General features: G+C 40.6%; 1 protein-coding gene and 1 long non-coding RNA gene across 2 annotated transcripts in view; both read right to left on the minus strand.

Annotated features, from left to right (window-relative positions):
• Positions 1 to 487: 487 nt before the first annotated feature.
• Positions 488 to 1,832, minus strand: LOC124550880 (dual specificity protein phosphatase 23-like). The gene is made up of 2 exons (XM_047125641.1): positions 1,449 to 1,832; positions 488 to 720 (listed from the first exon to the last, which is right to left on the minus strand). The coding sequence occupies exons 1-2, from the start codon at positions 1,734 to 1,736 to the stop codon at positions 511 to 513; spliced, it is 498 nt and encodes a 165-aa protein (XP_046981597.1). The 5' UTR covers positions 1,737 to 1,832; the 3' UTR covers positions 488 to 510.
• Positions 1,833 to 7,417: 5,585 nt separating this feature from the next.
• LOC124550885 overlaps positions 7,418 to 21,769 on the minus strand; it is an 88,932-nt gene continuing 74,580 nt past the window's right edge. Inside the window, exon 3 of the long non-coding RNA XR_006967745.1 lies at positions 7,418 to 7,489. This is a non-coding gene — a long non-coding RNA (uncharacterized LOC124550885). The remainder of the gene's footprint in view (positions 7,490 to 21,769) is intronic.

Consider the following 21,769-nt stretch of genomic DNA (forward strand, 5'->3'; position numbering starts at 1 on the left):
CAGTATAGAGAGCCATTCAACAATGCCAGTGTCACCGTACTACTGCATATAACGTGTTGTACACCTTGGGCCATTCATGTTTTGCAGATGCGTTCAGAATTTTACATGAGAGCAGAAAGATACAGCTCAACATGGTAATGGTTGGGCAACTGCTGCTATTGTGCGGTATCCTGGAGATTGTTAAGGTTGGCAGTGGTCAAACACACAAAATACTAGCTTGAAGTTGTTCCACATGTACTAATTCAGAACTATGGAGTCGTCAAACACTATGTAGAATTTTGCAGATTGTAAAGTGCATTGGCTTTGTACAGAGCATCACAGATAACTTGCACGAATACGCTTTATACTCATTCATAATTTGGACGGTGCAATACGTGTGCTTAATATGAAGCTCTTCCAGCAGAAATATTATATATGACAAATTGGAAATAAAGCAAATGATATCAAGCATAAATAATACAATGAGTAGCAATTTGCAGAAACTTACAAAGAATACCTTTAACTGGGGGCTTACAGATTTGCTAGCTCATTACTGCTGCGAAGATAATCAGTGTATGCAATAACAGCTTTTTCTTGTTCATATGTTTCTACAGACCCAGGTCGCATGAGTCTAACATTTGTTATTGCTCTCTCTGGTGATAAATCATGAAACCTCACAAGATAACATGCTGCCATTACACCTGTTCTTCCTCGTCCCATTCGGCAGTGGACACCTACTGGCTGAAAGAGAGAAGAGTGATCTTAGGCATTCCAATGCATACACATTTAGTTTTTACAATATGGTGTCGTACATGTCTTGCAATGCCATCAAAACAAAGCAGTTTAATTTTATGAAACTATGAACATAAATATTAAGCAGTGTAAAAGTGGTTATTGCACTCTATTAATAGCCCTTAAAAGCAATGATTTGTGAACATGAACGATGACATACGATTCCATAGTACATAAGGCCTTGATGAAGAAAGATTATTCAGGACAAAGCAGCTGATAGGTCGCGAAACTAGCTTGAGGATATTAATTCCTACCAAAACACAAAGAAGTAGGTGTGCAAGCAACTGCCAATAGTACAGGAATGTTGACAGCGACGTAAAATCATAGAGGTCTCAGCTCCACTGTGTCATGGTAGGTTGGGGACGAAATACTGAAGGCAAAACAAAATTGTGGACAGTTCTTGCTTGTGCACCAAATGCTAAAATGTACAATTTTGAACGTAGGATTTGCATACGTAATAATCCAAGGCCAATATAAACATTAAACTAAAGGCTGCGATAGAGATTAAAAAGTGCGTTAACCTTCTGACAAAATTCCCAAGGCCGCGACCCACAATTAAAAATTGTGACAACGGACAGCTATTAATTACTAGCTCACAGTAAATAAATTATAATTAAAAAAAGTGTGTAGTAGCCTCACAACACTTCATAAATTGACCTAACCTAAATGAAACTGACCTCACTCTTTTTTAAGGCTAATTCGCAAATTTTTATAAACTTTTTAATCTGGGTTATCGATGGCGATCGAAATTCTTTTATGGGTATTTCTGTCCACGCGATGTCTGGAAATGCGTGAACAGGAGGTTTCTTCTCTGGAGATAGTGTTACAATGTGTTTTATTCCCTCATTAATCAAGAAACGAATATTCGCAGCGGTCTGTGGCCATGCCATTCCAGCTAATTCATTCTGAACGATCCACGAAAAGTTCCAAGGTGGACAACAATAATTATCTACTGATTCTGCCATATAAGGTGCCAACACTCATGCACCCCGCAATAGTACTTAACTACTTCGTAGCTCGTACTACCGTAACGTATAAAAAAAGCAGCAGTGTCAAACTGAGCAAAGATCACCAACTGACAAATTACATTAGATTTCCAGAGATGAAGTACGACACAAGACCAGACTATCTAGCGTCGATTAACGCGCTTCTCTTGAAATAATTGATAAGAATATACTAAAAGATGAACGAAGAGGATGGTCAACGACATTTGTGAGGCAAATAAGCTAAGAATCTGTCATATGAGGCTGTGTGCGAGAGCACTCGTCAAAATGGAAGCTTGATGAAGTGTCACCGCAAAAAGAGTTAGAGAATTTATTTAGATGCAATTTGGGCTCTGTATTACCTTTTGTTGGATGCCTCATTGCAGTACTTCTACAAATCAGCATCATACGGGTGTTAGTCTAACAAGTTAATTAGCGCAACTACTCGGGAGGCATTTGAGGTTAATTATTTTCTGAACCGTTTGTGGCTACACTACACACTTGTTACAGTGGAGGACGCTATCTTCACGCGATATTTTCTATAAGAGTTGAAATGTTGGTCTTGTTAGTGATTTGTTATGCAAATGCCGACGGCAAAAAACATCAAATAATGCGAACGTGATACATTGCTGTTTAAACCGGCGCCCAAACAATTTTGTTTCTTGATACACTCTGCCAGCGGAATATCGTTCCCTGATTGGCTGACGAACTCGCGTGCTGTACAGACTCTGTAAGTATTTACACCTATACGATTCGGAAAACTATTTTGCGCTTGCCGTAGTAAGATAAGTGTTGAAGTTGAAAATTTTGGCAATTCGTTCGTGACATATGAATCTAGTCGCAGTACTCGAGTGTACTTGCGGAAAAGTATTACACAAATTAACCGTGCTATCATGATCACAGGTAAAATTTGATCTGTTATAAGATTCATAACATTGTACTGCATACAGATTACAATTTACTTTAAGTTTTCTATTATTTAGCAAGAAGAACTAGCGAATACTTGAGAATAGATTTTGCTACTAGTTTCTGATAAATCATTTTTCACAGTAATTTGTGCAACTAACATTTTTCCTTCTAGCATACTACTAGATTTATCCATTGACAGACTTTATACGAAAAGAAACAAACTCGTGAAGAAAATTTCTGATAATTAAGAAACTTAACCGCCGAATTAATGGGCAAAATACAAAGTTAATTGCTAAAACGGATGCTAGACGGAATGTTTACCGTCATCGCCCCTGTCACGGATTTCACTTTCCTTTAGATTATATAGATATAGACAATACTGAAGTATTGCACACTGCTTCTTTATATATTACAGTTTATTCCGTTTAATTTCCATAGAATTGTTAGTTCAGAAACGTAGTTCACATTATTGCACCAGAATTTTGCTTTGTTGGGGTATCGTGTTAAAAGTTAGTGATGTTAATTCACTTTGCCCTGACATAGTACAGGCGCTCCGAACTTCCGTCGGAATGGGAATGAGCGTCGTTCATAAAAATACTTTGCCTCCTAGGTACGTATGTATTGTGTAGAAAGCAAATTACCTGTGCAGCCTCGACATAAAAATTACTTCACTGCTGAACAATAGTGTATTATGAACCGGGTTTTCACAGCAGCGCCCATTTATTGGCAATCCAAATACAGTATAAATAATCTGATATCTCTCATTCCATGAATGGCCTTAATAATTGTACCCTCAGGGTAGTAAAAAACTAAACAGTAGCATCCAACTGTTTATTTTTGCTGCAGCTTGAGTCCAGTTCTGGCATAAATGTTCACAATGGCCAGAATTTTCCCTCCACTTGTAAATACAACGCTCATTTTCTGCTGTAATGAAATTTCTTGCATTATATTTGGTTTTGGTCAGTGGGAGTGTATCTTGTAATTCACTGTCTGTATTTTGCAGTAATCCATTAAGAGATTCTGTAGCTTCAGAGCAGGAATGTTAGGAGAATTCCACTGTTATGTCCATTCTCAACCAACATTACTTTGTCACTTCATGGGAAACTGTCTTTCATATTGCTTTCTCAATTCCACGTGCCATTCAAAAACTCTCAGTATATCTTCATTATAGACTGGATTTTGTGTTGACCAGATATAAGTTTTAAATGTAGGCCCTACTTTAAAAATGAAATTTCTGTCTTATTTATAATTTAGTGAATCATCTTATTTCTAACCTGCATCTCCTCCCAAGGACACTTTTTCATTCTGGTTATTAAAAAAACCCTTACTTCTTAACATTTACATCTCAATTCTTTTTTTATGCCTCTTAGAAAGCATCATTGGTCATACTACAGCCACTGTGACAATTCTATTTGATGCTTTTATCACACAGAAAGTCATTAAATATGACCTAAAGTATGTTATTCATATATTAAAATTTTTTGCAAATAAAAAAGAAAATCCTTGCTCAGTAAGAGGCAAAGAAAAAATCAGGCTAATATGAAAAATTGTTTGCTGCATTTCTAATCATCACAGATGTATAAAATACATTGGTACTTACTATCGTCAGAAAACTTTGTTTTTATAGCTACTGTTATTACAAAACTATAAATAAATAAAAGAATTAATGAAACTTTGATGATACATCTTCTCGATAATCTAGCATTCGTAAAATGAATTTTTCTATTAAATGTAAAACAGCATATACAGTACATTAGTGATTTTCTGATATTGTATATTCAGCGGAAAGCATTCTAGGGTGAATTTATAAAGCTAACAACAGTGAATGGCCCATGTTGTTAACAGGCAATTCACTGTAAAGTAAGCAGACTATCTCAAATGTGTAAATTTGGATTGCAGTGGTCTTTTGCAACTAAACAGGATTTCATGCATTTAAGACCCTGTAATTAGCACAGCAACTTAACATTGCTAGGAATAGATAGTAATATGCTGATCTGAAGTATGTCTTGACAAAAATGTTTTAGCTGCATAACTCTGAGACTGTACAATAGCATTTCAAGACTGACGAATTTTCAGTTAGTATCTGATAATTGCCACAGTGCTCTTCACTTGTGTAGTTCCTCTTACACAGTTTGCCATTTACTACCACACCCTGCTTGTACCATATTGAGACTTCATAATGTATTTTCCTATATGAGTAAATAAACTGTGTATACAGCATATAAATAGCTGAAACTGTGATTAACCAAGAGACAGAAAAGTGACTTGCATAAGGGGAATCAGGTAAACAGAGGAATAGAAGATGCGCAGAGGGAGGCTGGGTGGGCCTACCAAAGAGCCATGTGATGTTTCCTGTTGAATAAAACTGTGATAAGAGTAAAATGTTGCAAACTTAAGCCTGCCAAGGGAATGGCGGTAGAACTGTATGGTATATAAGGAAAAGTAATTAACAGAAGACCTGAATCCAAAACTCATTGTCACCCCCTGTTAACACCTCAATACTCTAATGAATATAAATTGGCTTCAAAGTTCATGCATTTGACAAGTTGTATGATAGATCACCATTAGTATGTAATTAAATACATTTTCACTATGCACGGAAATGGTCTTCCCATTACAATGTATGATAGATCTCTAGGAATCCAGTTTTTGTAACTTGTATGATGTAGTAGTGCTGGTCACAAAAACACTCCAATAATAGTGTTGGCTGTTGCATGGCTACCGCTAAAATTGTTAAGATTGTATGGATTAGGATATAAGATTTTGTGGTGAATGTTACAGATACTGTTTCAATATCTGCACATTGCAAGGTGCTTTACAGTATGTTGCAATACCATTATCATCCCTCTCCTTCCCCTTTCGCTTCAATTCTTACATAGTAAATAGGAAGAATGACTGTCGGTAGCCCTCCATATGAGACAGACATACAGGCCTGCATATTTCTGATGTCCTTAAAACTATGTTTTTAGTTCAACATGTGAAACTAGACAAGTTGACATACATAGTGACTCCATGATGATGATACAGGATTTCAGGGATTATGAAGAAAGGTAAATGAATCAATTTGTGAAAAGATACACTGGTCAAGAAACAACTGAATTGCAAATTATAAGCGAAAATTGTCCTGATATATGTGACAGTGTACCCCTTCTGCTATAAGCTCTGTGCTTTCCATGTTTCGGGAGGAGGTAGTATGGACCAAAACAAGAAAAAACTGTCTAATAAACACAGTCTCTAAAATGCATACCTTATAAGCTATGAGCACCTGTTCAGTGGTTGTGTTTCACAGTAGCAAAGATGGCAGGCACTCATAGCTCTTAAGGTATGCATTGTAGAGCTCATGTTTGCTAAACATGTTTTTATTGTTTAATATTATCTCCTTCCAAAACAGGGAATGCAAAGAGCATGGGCCTCTGGCACAAGTATCAGATCAATTTTCACTTATAACTTTCGCCTCTGGCATTACCGGACCAGTAATATAATCACAGAATCACCCTTAAACTGTTGCAGTAATACTTCGCTTTTGGTTCTTTTTTTTTTTCCCCTACATCTATACTCCGCGAGCCACCTTACGGTGTGTGGCGGAGGGTACTTATTGTACCACTATCTATTTCAAATCATCCAGAATAAAGAAATCTTGTCACACTCAAGTCACAGATGAAAATCTAGTGTAAGAAAGTACATAATGAAAGAGTGTTAATATATTTTTTCCTGAATTTTTAGATCAAAACTGTGGTTAAGGCATAATTTTAAAATTCATTTCGTTTCCACAAACAGGTGCAAATAAAATAATAACTTTTTTAAATTTATGTATCAGTTTTACTCTGTTTGTTTCACTGGAAATATAAGTGCTTTTTACAAATTTCAGGTATTATTTTCTTAGCAGAAATCGCAAATTTCACCATTTTAATGTTTGTTTCACATAACGTTTATTATCATACTATTTAACAAAAAAATATGAGAAGGATTTTTGTTCTGTTTAGTGATCTAAAACTGAAACAACATAAATAAAAATACATTCATATCGTTTTATGACTCAGCTAGTGTGATCTTCGATCTACATAAAATACATACATAATACTCTAAAAATTATTCATTCTTTTAACAAATTATCAGTGGAAATTGTGTCCAATCTCAAGTATTTAAATGACAGTTCTTGTGCTTGCAGTAGGAGCGGATGCAATCCTTAAAATTTTTTAATAAGGGGTCCAACAAACATCACCATGAAGTGACCGCTAATAAACTGAGGAAAGTCCACATGGTCTCATGAAACTGACCTTTGCAACTCAATGTTCTTCACCGATCGCAAGTATTTTTCCAGCCCACCATTGGTTATTGTAGCTACCAGTGACGAGCATTTCTTCTTCAGTTGTGACATTGGCCTTGTTTTGAGGCCTAAGATGAACTTGTATAAATTTAGTACATGATGAACCACACTTTACCAGTATCCTGCTTTTCTTCAGTGGTTTGAAAAAACTGATTAACTCTTGTCTGAGGGCTGGTAGAACCAGTTTAATATCATTTTTGTAACGTATTTGTGTATTTTGTTATCTCCTCTGTCAGAAACATAAGATCTTTGTATTCCTGGAGCATGAGTTTTGGCAACTGAAAACAGATATTTTTGCCTTAAAATGTCATTGTTTTATGGACACTAAACTTGCTCATGTGACTAAACATTTATTAGTACCACAAACCCCATCACATAAACTTTTGTGATGACTAGTGGCAAAAAGTTCTATTCTGCAATTACATACCCTTGATCTTGCTTGTGATGACATGGATTTAGAGAGTTCTTAAAGTTTTTACCTTGTGATTAGCTGCCATCACTGAAATAGAAGAATTAATGTTAGATGTGTGGTATTTGTTCCAGGTGAGAGCAGGTATTCGTATCATGCTGCAAAAAATCACTTAAAGACAACACTACGACACTGACTTAAAGCAATTCTCTGTTTTATAGTACACAACAAAAAGATAAAGCATAATTTGAAAGTTCTGCCAATGAAAACCTTGTGCAACATCCTGAAGCAAACAAGTATAGTTTTGTGCAAAATCCAGTATAATGATGTAGGAAGTATCATGGAGTATTTCCTTGCTTGATTTTAAGTAGTAACTCAGAGATTTTTGTATGTAATGATGTGTTAAGTTTTGAAGTACTTACACAACATACTCAACAAATTCATTGACTGTCTTCATGAAAGTGTCCAATGTAGGGTGATAAGTTTGGATTTATTGCCTGAAAATAACATTTTCAAAATCTTGTAAGGATTCCATCTCCAATATAAAATTTTGCAGTTCATATTTGCACTCCTCATTTTACAGATTGTAAACAAGTTTCAGTAAAAGTTTTTCTGTTAAGTTTTACATGTGCATTGTGCATCCTCAGTTTTACATTTTGTTGAGAAATGCATGTACCCAAATTTTTCATTCTGCTTTCTTTTGGGCAAAGTTCACAAAGCATTGTGAAACAAATTGTATCACAAGCATAGTTTTATTTGAGAGTTAAGTACACATCTTTCAGATTATGCAAAATGAGTCTTTTTGTATTTATGATTTTTTGCTTTTTTCTGAAGAGACAGATAGTCTCTTCTTAATGTGTAACCAATACAGTCTCTTTTATTAGCTGAAATTTGACCTATGTAATCATCATAGTAAAAGGTCTGGACATGTGTTTCCATATCCTTGTCTGTTCTGTTTCCCACATCACATCTTCCTTTTGACAAAATACAATCTCCTTTTTTAGTAATTCCCTTAACTTCTCTACCCTGTATTCAGTTGTTTTAAAAATGTTTAGGTTTTTTTTCCTTGGCACACAGGAGGTTTTTTCTTTACCACACAGAAGTTGATGCAAAGATAAGTATTTGCAGTTTTCCTTAACACAACTTTTACTAAATTTCTCTTGAAGTTTTTGCATTAAACTATTTTAGTCTGTGCATTCAGCACTGCCACATTCTTCAGACACTTTTTCCACTGGAATATGTAGCACTTATGATGCTGTTTGCTGGAATTTTGTGCTATATGATGGGATTTAGATCAAATGCCTTGCAATTTCAGGGACAAAATGGCCTTACAGCATGTCATAGGAAGCTTGGTACCAGGGATGAGTGCAAGATTCTTATATTTCCTTGTCATGGTTAAAGAAACAAGTTTCAGAGATATCTTAACAGCCCTTTTACTGAGATTCCTAAAAGGTCACCGTAAATTCTTTGTCTTCACATGTTCCCATATAGAGCCTTTAATGAAAAGTTCAAACACTGTCATTATATTCACAGGTACTTCTTAGCTTCAGTACTTCTTAGCTTCAGTACTTCTTAGCTTCAGTAATTCAACATCAGAATGATTCAAAACTTGCCAGTCTCTTTTCTTTGCTACTATGACTTTTCTTGTGACACAAGACTGACTGAAATTTTGTTTTTCATGATCATTTCTAAATCAAATGGTAAAGAGCCATGAAAAAGGAATATTATTTCAGTCTTTGTTCAGTCAAAGATGTATTATGAAGACTCTGTAAGGGGAAACAAGGGTTAATGGTTTCTTTATGGAATTTCGTAACACTTTTAGGGAACAAATAGGATTTCAGTCAGACACAGCAGAAATATCTGTCAAGCATATTCAGTTAGCAGGTTGAGAACATTATAAACCTTTTGTCAGCTCACAACACAGGTCTAGCAAGAGAGGAAGAACACTCTTCCGATTTTTTTTCTCCCCTGAGAAGTATGGTAATAGTCATTTTGTAAAAAAAAATTGAGATGGTGAAATGTGATTTTAGTGAAAAAAATTCTAAATTTACAAAAACCTTCAGGAATGATTTTCGTTACAGATTTTCAAATATTTGTGTGAATAGTTCCAGCATTTTAACAATTTTATACCATACATGAATCCTTTTATTTTTCCAGTGTCACCAAATTGTATAAAATCAATACATAAATAAAAAAGTTACAGTGGTTACAAACTTACAAGCCATCCTCTCCCTCAATGCCACTTTGTGAAAATGACACTCATTTCATAATGGCCTCCTAACTATAGTTTAGATCGCAAGATTCTAGAAAAAATTATTTTAACCCTCTTTCATTATATACTTTCTTCTACCATATTTTCATAAAGATCTCTGATATGAGGGCAATGACCATTGGGTGATTTCACACGAACAAGGCCTTGTGCAGAATGAATATTTTCTCAGAGGAATGGTTAAAGTAATGGAGTCACATTTAATATATAAAATCCCCATCCAGTCACCCCAGTTTAAATTTTTCTGTATTGTGCCTAAACTAATCAATGCAAATACCAGGATGGTTCATTTGAAAGGATGCAGCTAATTTTGTCATTTATTATTGTTGACTCTGAGCAAGACAGAAAATTGCAACAGCGGAGGCAAAGGTCAGGGCGGCTTGTGGACTTCAAATTTATTCATTGAAAGATATTCAGAAGTGATTGTTGTGATTAAGTATAGAATATAGAGCTGTAATTAATTTCAGCTTTTTTTGTGGTGTGGCTTGGAAGTGGATGCTTGAGATAAGCTGCAGATTGTGATTGATGGAAAAAAAAGTGGGGTTAATGAAAGTGCTGTGAGACCAAAATGTGATATACAAAGCAGATAGTGGGGCCAAAGACTTGTAAGAGGAAAAATTGCACATTGCTAGACTGAGAAAACTGGAAAGTTAGGCTCCAAACGAATTAATTTGCCGCAGATCTATCATACTAACTAATCCCAACACTTGAAACTCAGCATCACGAAAAAATGGAAGTTCTAAATGGTAAATAGAAAGCTGCTGTAATACTGAATAATAGATGTTGTTTTTGTTGTTATTTTTGATTCAAAGACTGGTTTGATACAGCTCTTCATACTACAATACCTTATGCACCCCAAGGGGTTCACATCACTCTTGTGAGTACTGGGCCACCATGGTGCCACAGCCCTTGCAGCTCCACTTTCCCCTTCCATGCTGCAAATCTATCCTTCTATTGTTCTTTTTTCCCCTCTGTCTTTCCATTGGATGGTCTTCATAGTGCCTATTGTGCTTGGACCTGGTTTGTGATTTTAGACACTCCTTTTCTCCCTTCTAGCATTCTACAACTTTTCATTCGTAATTATGTGGTCCTCTTGATGTGGTTTGACTTGCTACTCATTTTTCAAACTCTACAGAAATGTGGATGATGAGGGGAAGGTTGCCCAGCACGGTGTATATTGCACCTTTTGTGCATTTGTCTTTGCACTCTTCCTTTCTGCAAAGGTATTATGCCCAAAACCCAGCACAGTAGCCACCATTGTTATTTGTAGGGGGGCATCATCAAATACCTTACCAGTGGTAGTTCTCTGAACCCACAGGGATCGCCCTATTGGTGCCTGAGCTGGATACCCATGCAAGCCAGGGAGTATGTGTCCATCATGGTTGGGGCACAGGACTCCAGGCAACAGTCTGCTGGTGAGGTAATGGTTGCTGTGGGCTGGGTGGTGCCCCTTAGGGGATGATACCGATCAGAGTGGACGATACCATGGCAGAAGGTTTGCACATGAAGCGAATTACACTTTCCTCTGCTGTTGGCCACAAGGGAGATGGGAAAGAGTATTACAGTGCAGAGAGATATAACCCTATGGTGTTTCCTTCGCTGGCTACGCCATGGGAAGAGGTACAAGCCAGACATTTGGGTGTGAAACACTTCACCAAATACTTGGTGTGTACTCAGACTGTGGGGCACTTTTTCTGAAACAAATCCATTATTTTTTGTGGAAAACACTGAAAACAAATTTGGTAAGGGTGAGTCTCTGAGAAAAGTGCAAAATGGTTTGGTATTAATTATAACTTCCTCTGCTGCCCAACCTATAGGTCCTCTGGCCATTTCCTTACACTGAACTTTGAACATGGTCTTAGGAATCGTCTTCCGCAGAGATCAAATGCTCCAAACAGGTGAGGAGCTCCAGACTAAATTGCAGTGGTGAGGCATGCATTTTATGAGACAAGTGCAAAAATGCCATACAGATGCAAGGGCATTTATCTTAACCTTTGAAGGGAATGTCCTCCCAGAGAAATTTAAGGTCATGGTGTATAGGTGTGATTCGAAACCACATGTCCCTCCACCTGTGAGCTACTGTGGATGTTTAAGCTTTGGGCATATATCATCCCGCTGCACAATGGATCAAAATTCAGCAGCTGTGGATGATCGCTCCACAAAGATAGTCCATGTGAACATTCATTCACCATTATGTGTCAACATCGCCCTTCCCAGTTTGCCAGTTTGTCCAATAGAAAGAACAAATGATCCAGGAATACAAATCTGTTGACTGCCTGTTGTATACTGAGGCACAGAAGAAATATGAATGCTTACCTCCTATGGATATGATGATCAATTACACTAACACTACAGGCACTGCCCCCCCCCCCCCCCCCTTTTCAAACTAGATCTCCTACCACCTACCCTTCCCATGGTTTCTGCAGTACCTTCTTCGGGAACCGCTTCCAGCACTTAGCCGGAGAAGCATTGTCGTCCTTTGGTGTCTACTGGTTTTGGGATCCCTCTACCTGCCCCCCCCCCCCCCCCCCCAGCCAAAGAATGGCTGCACAAGTCGTGGCTTTGCGTCCCATGGCTTCTCTACTTTGTCTGTCCCCGCACTCACTGGGGATATCCCCTTGCATGAGCCTCACCCACCAGGGTTACAAAAGAAAAGAAGAATCAGACAAGGGTTCTCTGGTGCCCCTGGACATGCCAGATCCCACCACGCAGTGGGATTGTGAGACAATGTTTGTGAATGTGTTTCCATCACCACTGGTGACAGGCAGTGATCTTTGGTCCAATCATACCTAACTACTGTCACCTACCCGAACGAAGCCACCTTATTTCTTCTTCTGTGGTTTGCATTGCTCTCTAAGAAATGCTCTTCAGTGAAGACCATTCTCCAACATTCCATGGTTATTGTGCATACTGCTGGAACCATGCTGCTCCAGAGAGTACGTCTGGAGGGGTCTGTACTTTGGTTCCTACAGATGTTGTCAATTAATGGATTCCCCAGCATACTCATTGGAGGCAATAGTGGTGCAGGTGCAAATGACCTCAGCAATTACGTTTTGCAACATTTACCTACCTCCAAGGAGGCCACTTACTTACATTGCATTGTCCACATTAATCCATCCAATAATCTCCTCCCCCCCCCCCCCCCAACCACCACACACACACACACACACACACACACACACACACACACACACACACACACACACACACATTCCATTTTTTTTCGTGCTTGTGGATTTCGCACAAACCACCCTCTGCTGTGGGGGAGTAACACTTCATCTGGTAAGGGCCTTCTAATTGACCAGCTTCTCATAGACCTTGCTTTTTGCCTCAGTAATGGTTCTCTTATCCACTTAACTGCTATCCATGGGAGTTTTCAGCTATTGATTTAACCATTTGTTCTTCTAATCGTATGGCTTCACTACATTGGTTACATGATGACTATTGTGACAGTGACCACTTTCCAGTGATCCTGTTGTTTACTTGCCCCTGCCAGACAGACCGACAACCATGTTGGGCACTTCACAGAGCCAGCTACGCTGTGTAAGCCTGTGCTGTTACATTTGCCACCTGTCTGTTGGATTGTATTGGTGAGGTTGTGCAAGGTGACTCCAACATGATTATCCATCCCACTGGAAGTGCTATTCCCCTTTCTACAGGCCTGCCCCATCATCGTCCAATGCTGTAGTGGACTAGATAGATTGCAGTAGCTATTCAGGATCAATACCAAGTCGTGCAACCTTCACAGACCAATAATATCATTTTATACAACTTCATGCTAAAACTCACTATCTAACCAGTCTTAAACATCTACCTCTATACTCTGCAGACCACTGTGAAGTACATGCAGAGGGCATCTCCACTTGTTCCAATTATTATGGTTTCTTCCTTTTCCAATCATGTGTGGAGATTGGGAAGAATGGGTGATTGAATGCTTCTGTGTGTGTTGTAATTATTCTAAGCCTCTCTAAGTGAGCAATGGTTGTAATATATTCCTAGAGTCGTCATTTAAAGCTTGTTCTTGAAACTTTCTTGATAAGCTTTCTTGGGATAGTTTACATCAGTCTTCAAGAGTCTGCCAGTTCAGTTTCTTCAGGATCTCTGTGACACTCTCCCATGGGTCAAGCAAGTGTGTGACCATTCATGCTGCTCTTCTCTGTATACATTCAATGTCCCCTATTAGTTCTATTTGGTATGGGTCCCACACGCTCAAGCAGTATTCTAGAATGGATGATTTGTAAGCAATCTCCTTTGCAGACTCATTGCACTTCCCCAGTAGTCTGCCAGTGAACCAAAGTCTATCTGCTTTACCCATGACTGAACCTATGTGATCATTCCATTTCATATCCCTAAAAGCGTTACACCCAGGTATTTGTATGATGTGGTCGATTCCAGCAGTGACGTTGATATTATAGTCATAGGATACTGTGTTTTTCATTTGATGAAATGCACAACTTTACACCGGAGTATTGCTCTGCGATGTGGTATCCGCATCAGATGCGATTGATGAAGGGCATTAGAAAAGTTCAAAGAAGGGCAGCTCGTTTTGTACTATCTCAAAATAAGGTAGAGAGTGCCACAGACATGATTCATGAATTGGGGTGGCAGTCATTAAAACAAAGGCATTTCTTGCTGTGGCAGGACTTTCTTATGAAATTTCAATCACTGACTTTTTCCTCAGAGTGTTGCAGCCCACCTACATTGGGAGAAATGATTATCATAATAAAATAAGAGAAATCAGAGTTTGCACAATAATATTTAAGTGTTTGTTTTTCATGCGTGAAATTCAAGAGTGGAATGGTAGAGAAAGAGCTTAAAGGTAGATTGATGAACCCTCTGCCAGGCACTTAATTGTGAATTCAGAGTAATCATGTTGATGTTGATGTATATATAGAGTAAGGAGGAGTGCTGGGAGCACTATGTCTCATCTCTGGGGTAGTATGCCTCTTCTCCTCAGGTGTGAGCCAAGCTCTGTGGCCTTCTGAGCTGCCAGTGATTAACAGCTGTTCCGGATCTTGTCCTACACGGTGGTCTTTGTATCGATTTATCAGATCTTATAGAACACCTTGTGACAGCATTGATGTCCTCTTTCTATGAGGCTGTCTTTCTACTGCGAAAGTGACAAATTGAAGATATTCCCTTATGTTTCACTCCCCACCAAGCTGCATCCTATAATGAACCCTTCATCGACTGCGAACTACTTCGGGCTCTTGCTTCATCCCATAACAGAGCTCCAGCGCTGAATCTATTCACAATCAGATGATCCAGTACCTGAATGTTCCCCAAAGGCAACATCTCCCCAGTGTCTTCATCTGTATTTGGCTACAAGGTGCCTTCCCCTTGCAATGACGAAATAGCATAGTTGTCCCAGTCCATAAGCCAGGCAAGAATCCACGTCTCTCAACAGTCACTATCTGATTAGCCTGACCAGTGTGTTCTGTAAGCCACTTGGAGGATGTTTGCTCACAGGTTAAGCTTGGTTCTCAAATCTTGGGATCTTCCGTCCCTCTATCATTGTGGTTACTGAGAGGGATGATGCACAACCGACCATATGCTTAGGTTGGAAGCAGCAATACAACTGGCTTTTTCTAATCTCCTTGTCACAGTCTTTTTTGACCTGCACAAGGCATAAGACACAGCTTAGTTTCATCACATTTTAATTACTCTCCATGACTGGGGATTTTGAGGCTCCTTACCGATTTGTATTCATCGCCCCAGTCCCCCCTCCCCCTCTCCCTCTCCCAGGTGTTCTGGATAAGATTTGCACTTCATTCATTTCCACATAGGTCCAAGAGAATGGTGTCCCACATGGCTCTGTGTCTGAGTGTCACTCTCTCCCTCATCGCCATCAGTGGAGCACTGGTCACTCCTGCACTGCTATGTCAATGATTTTTGCGTTTGGAACAGCTCCCACTCAGCGTTTGGAACAGCTCCCCAGTCCCCCCTCCCCCTCTCCCTCTCCCAGGTGTTCTGGATAAGATTTGGCACTTCATTCATTTCCACATAGGTCCAAGAGAATGGTGTCCCACATGGATCTGTGTCTGAGTGTCACTCTCTCCCTCATCGCCATCAGTGGAGCACCGGTCACTCCTGCACTGCTATGTCAATGATTTTTGCGTTTGGAACAGCTCCCACTCAGTAGCTTCTGCTGAATGCCAGCTTCAAGATGCCATCTGGTGGGCCTCTGCCTGACTCTATTCCATGGTTTCCAGTTCTCTCCTACAAAAACACGGGTCTTGCATTTCTGCCGTTGTGCAATGGTCCATCCTGACCCAGAACTCTAACTGGGTATCCAGCTCCTGGACTTTGTAGCACAGTCCTGTTTCTTGGGCCTCCATCTTGGTAAAATGCTGAGCTGGCAGCCCCACATTCACCACCTGAAGACTAGGTGCAGGCAGAAGCTTACTGGTAACTCTTTCTGCTTCCTTGCCAACACTTCTTGGGGTGTGGATCATGCTAGTCTTATCCATTTTTACCGGGTCCATGTTTTGTCCCAACTGGACTATGTTTACCAGGTTTATGGCGCATTAGCTCCTTCAGCTTTAAAGCTGTTAGATCCCAGTACACCATCATGGCATGTATCTGGCCACTAGTGCCTTTCAGATTAGTTCCGCAGATAGTCTCCTTGCTGAAGTGGGTATCTTCCCTTTTCAGATTTGACAGCTCCAGCTCTTGGTCTCTGATGCAATCACCATTCGACAATACCCTGATCATCCCACTATCCGATTGTCTTTACATATGGGGTGTGTCCCATCCGGATAGCTGCCCTCAGGTGAAACTACCAGTTGGAATGCATCACAGTTCTCTCTGCCGAGATCTGCATCTCCCCTCCCTGGACTGTTGCTCCCCGTGTTTTCTCACACAGTCCGTTTTGGATGGTACCAGGCCTTGGATTAGGGCTAATCTCTTCTGTGGTCCACAAGTCTCATTCACCTCCATGACCTTTTGGCTTCTGTTATGTCCAGTTCTTCAAGAGTTCCAGGATGCTACGTACTTTACACCACCAGATAAGACAGGATATGCTTTTACATCTCCTGCTGGTATGGAATGCTTTTCACTGCTGCCAAGAACATGTAGCATGTTTATGACAGAGCTAACAGCCATTAGCAGAGCCCTCCACTTAATTAAACAGGCCTTTCTTGACCTGTTTTAATACGTTCTGACTCAATGAGCAGTCTCCAGGCTACAGACTGATGCTACTGTTGCCACCCTTTGGTATCTGCTACTCATGACCTTTCCGATGACCTTCGTCATGCTGCCTGCTCAATTGGCTTTCTTCGGGTCCAAAGTCATGTGGGTATCCCAGGAAATAAAATGACTGACCGTTTGATTAGAGTAGATTAGAATAGTTCACAAGAAGAAGAGCAAAATCTGAGAGGGGCACAGTGAGTGGAGGAAGCAAGTTCTGCCCACTGACTGTCAACACACAGGCTGCTGAGGGGTGAGGGGCAGTGTGGAAGAAACAAGCCGCACCAAGTTCTCTTACAGTTTTGTGTTCAAAGGGGCATTGATAGTGCTATCCATCTCTTAGCTGCCGCAGCAATAGTTGTCAATTGCTACACACTACACATCTACAACTGGAAAAATTGAGACAAGGGTGTAACAAAAGTTTACAGGATTCATGAAACTGAAATTGGTAGTTTCATGTTGAATGATGGTGCTTGTGGCTACTGATTTTGTATCAGTTTTCATAGAAAATTATACAATGAAACGTGATCACCAATCAACAACGTATCCACCCTCTAGCAGTAAAGACCTGTCATTCTGCACTTCTTTCCATGTGAATCCCATGGAGTATTGGTCAAAGTTGCTGCAGACTGGGCGCAGTCTTCTGAACCAAGGGGAATAAGTCGATTGTTTGTCTCAAGACACCCCTGTCAAAGTTATCCAACTGGATTTTCCCAGTAGATCTTTGCTGTAAGAGAAAGAGAATTATAAAAAAAGAAGTCTGAAGGTAGAATTCGGTTTTATGCAAAATGTGTAGTTACAAATAACAAGTAGAAATCCAAAAGGGAACATTTGACTTAGTAAAACCAGTTACAGAGTAGTAGTCTCATGTATAACATGATGCTACCACAAGTAATTGAATGAAAATAATTTCTATTACAAAAGACTATACTGTCTGGGCAACCATAGCTGTGAATCTTGGAAAATAGAAAACCACTTCAGCCATCTGAAATTCCTTTTTTTATACTGAATTCACAATAAAAGTGCAAAGAAAGCAGGTGCTGACAGATGTGAAAATTACCGAACAATCAGTTTAATAAGTCACGGATGCAAAATACTAACATGAATTCTTTACAGACGAATGGAAAAACTGGTAGAAGCCGACCTCGGGGAAGATCAGTTTGGATTCCGTAGAAATATTGGAACACATGAGGCATAGAAATATTGGAGCACATGAGGCAATACTGACCGTACAACTTATCTTAGAAGCTAGATTAAGGAAAGGCAAACCTACGTTTCTAGCATTTGTAGACTTAGAGAAAGCTTTTGACAATGTTGACTGGAATACTCTCTTTCAAATTCTGAAGGTGGCAGGGGTAAAAATACAGGGAGCGAAAGGCTATTTACAATACAGAAACCAGATGGCAGTTATAAGAGTCGAGGGACATGAAAGGGAGTGAGACAGGGTTGTAGCCTCTCCCCGATGTTATTCAATCTGTATATTGAGCAAGCAGTGAAGGAAACAAAAGAAAAATTCGGAGTAGGTATTAAAATTCATGTAGGAGAAATAAAAACTTTGAGGTTCGCCGATGACATTGTAATTCTGTCAGAGATAGTAAAGGACTTAGAAGAGCAGTTGAACGGAATGGATAGTGTCTTGAAAGGAGGATATAAGATGAACATCAACAAAAGCAAAATGAGGATAATGGAATCTAGTCGAATTAAGTCGGGTGATGCTGAGGGAATTAGATTAGGAAATGAGACACTTAAAGTAGTAAATGAGTTTTGCTATTTGGGGAGCAAAATAACTGATGATAGTCGAAGTAGAGAGGATATAAAATGTAGACTGGCAATGGCAAGGAAAGCGTTTCTGAAGAAGAGAAATTTGTTAACATTGAGTATAGATTTAAGTGTCAGGAAGTCATTTCTGAAAGTATTTGTATGGAGCGTAGCCATGTATGGAAATGAAACATGGACGATAACTAGTTTGGACAAGAAGAGAATAGAAACTTTTGAAATGTGGTGCTACAGAAGAATGCTGAAGATTAGATGGGTAGATCACATAACTAATGAGGACGTATTGAATAGGATTGGGGAGAAGAGAAGTTTGTGGCACAACTTGACTAGAAGAAGGGATCAGTTGGTTGGACATGTTCTGAGGCATCAAGGGATCACCAATTTAGTATTGGAGGGAAGAGTAGAGGGTAAAAATTGTAGAGGGAGACCACAAGATGAATACACTAAACAGATTCAGAAGGATGTACGTTGCAATAAGTACTGGGAGATGAAGAAGCTTGCACAGGATAGAGTAGCATGGAGAGCTGCATCAAACCAGTCTCAGGACTGAAGTCCACAACAACAACAACAAAGGATTTTGATATAGCTGAAGTGGTTCTCTATTTCACACAATGCCTTTCTTCTACAATGTGTGTGTGTGTGTGTGTGTGTGTGTGTGTGTGTGTGTGTGTTTGTGTTGTATTTAACTAACAAGTGACTGGACTCATGCCTACTATGTTCAGCAAAGCACCCTAGCACCTTAACCACAAGACTGTGTAAGGGTTTTTTATTGCATATGGAACCACCTATTGGGTGACAACTTTAAAGTAATTCAGACAAAGTGGAAGACAGTTTAAAAGTGCTGTTGAACAGTCCCGGAGACTGAATCAGTGATGTCCTCCCAGCCAGGGAAACCCAAGGAGCAGTGAGAGAAATCCAAAAAGAAAGTCCCCAAGACCAAGGGAACTGTGGGGTGGCACCCACACCACCACTACTTAGAAGCTCTGTGTCTGCGGCTGAGGTGGACATTCTAGTGTCTGCTGAGGACCTAGATCTTGCCAGACCCTCAGACACAATGGGTATAGACTGCTCAGGCAAAAAGATGGTGGCAGCAGGTGACCCTGAGGCAGAAACTGCCTCATTGAATGTTCCATGTCTTCCCAGTCTCATGATGACATCATCCTCCAGCGGAATTGCTGCAATTTTTCCTACAGCCTGGCCGAGCTACGGCAGCTGTTAAGCTTTACACGTGGTTTCTGCATTGCCCTCCAGGAAACTTGATTCCCGGCAAAGCAGACCACTGCCCTCCGCAGCTGTAAGGATACTTCAGGAACCGCAGCAACTATAATCGAGTGTGAGGTGGAGTTTGGGTTTATGTCCTGAACTCAGTCTGTAGTGAACGTTTGCCCCTTCAAACCCCTCTTGGAGCTGTGGCTGTCAGAATAAGGATGATGCAGGAAATAACTGTCGGCAACATGTATCTTCCTCCAGATGGTGCAGTATTCCTGAATGTATTAACTGCACTGATTGATCAAGTCCCTAAACCTTTCCTACTTTTGTGAGATTTTAACGCCCATAACTCCTTGTGGGGTGGCACCATGATTACCGGCAGAGGCAGAGATGAAGCTTTACTGTCTCAGTTCAACCTCTGCCTCTTAAATATTGGGGCCACCACATATTTCACTGTGTTTCATGGTAGTTATTCGGCCATTGATTTATCAATTTGCAGCCCAGGACTTCTCCCCTCTATCCACTGGAGAGCACATGATGACCTGTGTTGTGGTGACCACTTCCCCATCTTCCTGTCACTGCACTGGCATGAGGCCCGTGGACGCCTTCTGTGGCAGAAAACACAATCCCTCGCTCTTTAGGATTCCCCCAGCAAAAGGCAGCTCCTTGGTGGTTGCCAGTGTCGCTGAAGCAATTGAGGAGCATTGGCGAGCTCTACAGCAGCACCCTTCCCTGGAGCAACTCATAGCCTTTAAATGGCTCCATGCCTGCATTCACCAACTTATCAAACGATGGAAGCAGGAGTGTTGGCAGAGATATGTCTCGACCATTGGGTGCCATATGTCACCTTGCCAAGTCTGGGCAAAGATCAAACGTGTTTTCGGGTACCAGACCCCAACAGGTGTTCCCAGTGTTAACATAAATGACATGTTATCTACCTGTAGTAACCAAATCAACTGCGAGAACGCCTTGGGCTGCAGATCGGAGCTGCCAGGCGGGGAAGCCGCCGGCAGTGGAGCACGCACCACCGGGTAAACACAAGGACGAGTCGGACGACAGACCAACGACAACAACCGACCACGACTGACTATGACCGACACAACAAGGAAGAGATAAACAACGGAGGCTTGTGGAAACCACAACACCAAACACCAAACACCGACAGTAAATCCACTCGGAACCAGAGCCAGGCAAATGTCAACAACGAGCAACGACCAGAACGCAGTACCGTCGAGATAGAAAACAATCCAGAGCGAGTACCAGACTGACTGGACTAGGGAAGAGCGGGTCCCTATATACGAAACCAGAGAGAGCGGCTATTGGCCACTGTCTGCACGTGGTGTAGCGGTGGCGCCCTCGCTGTGCGAGAGCCGCTGCGCAGAATAGCCGCCACAGAGGCGGAGCCCTCTATGGGCTGACCACGTCCATTTGTTCTGGTGCGTGTTCGACGTCCGTGGCGGAAGGTACTAGACTACAGACACAAACGTGGTTGCCGAGCACTTTGTTGAGCACTATGCTCGAGCCTCTGCATCGGAGAATTACCCCCCAGCCTTCTGCACTCTCAAACAGCAGCTGGAAGGGAAAGTCCTCTCGTTCACTATATGCCACAGTGAATCCTGTAACGCCACATTTACAGAGTGGGAGCTCGTCAGTGCCCTTACACATTGCCCCGACACAGCTCCTGGGCTTGATCACATCCACAGCCAGATGATTAAACATCTCTCATCTGACTACAAGCGACATCTCCATTTTCATCGGAATGGCGAGAGAGCACCATCATTCCAGTGCTCATACCCAGTAAAAACCTGGTTGATGCGGATAGCTATCAGCCCATCAGCCTCACCAATGTTCTTTGTAAGCGGTTGGAATTTATGGTGTGTCGGCGGTTGGGTTGGAGTCACATGGCCTACTGGCTCCATGTCAGGGCA

This window comes from Schistocerca americana, chromosome 1 (assembly GCF_021461395.2).
Source record: "Schistocerca americana isolate TAMUIC-IGC-003095 chromosome 1, iqSchAmer2.1, whole genome shotgun sequence".
NCBI classification, from domain to species: Eukaryota; Metazoa; Arthropoda; class Insecta; order Orthoptera; family Acrididae; genus Schistocerca; species Schistocerca americana.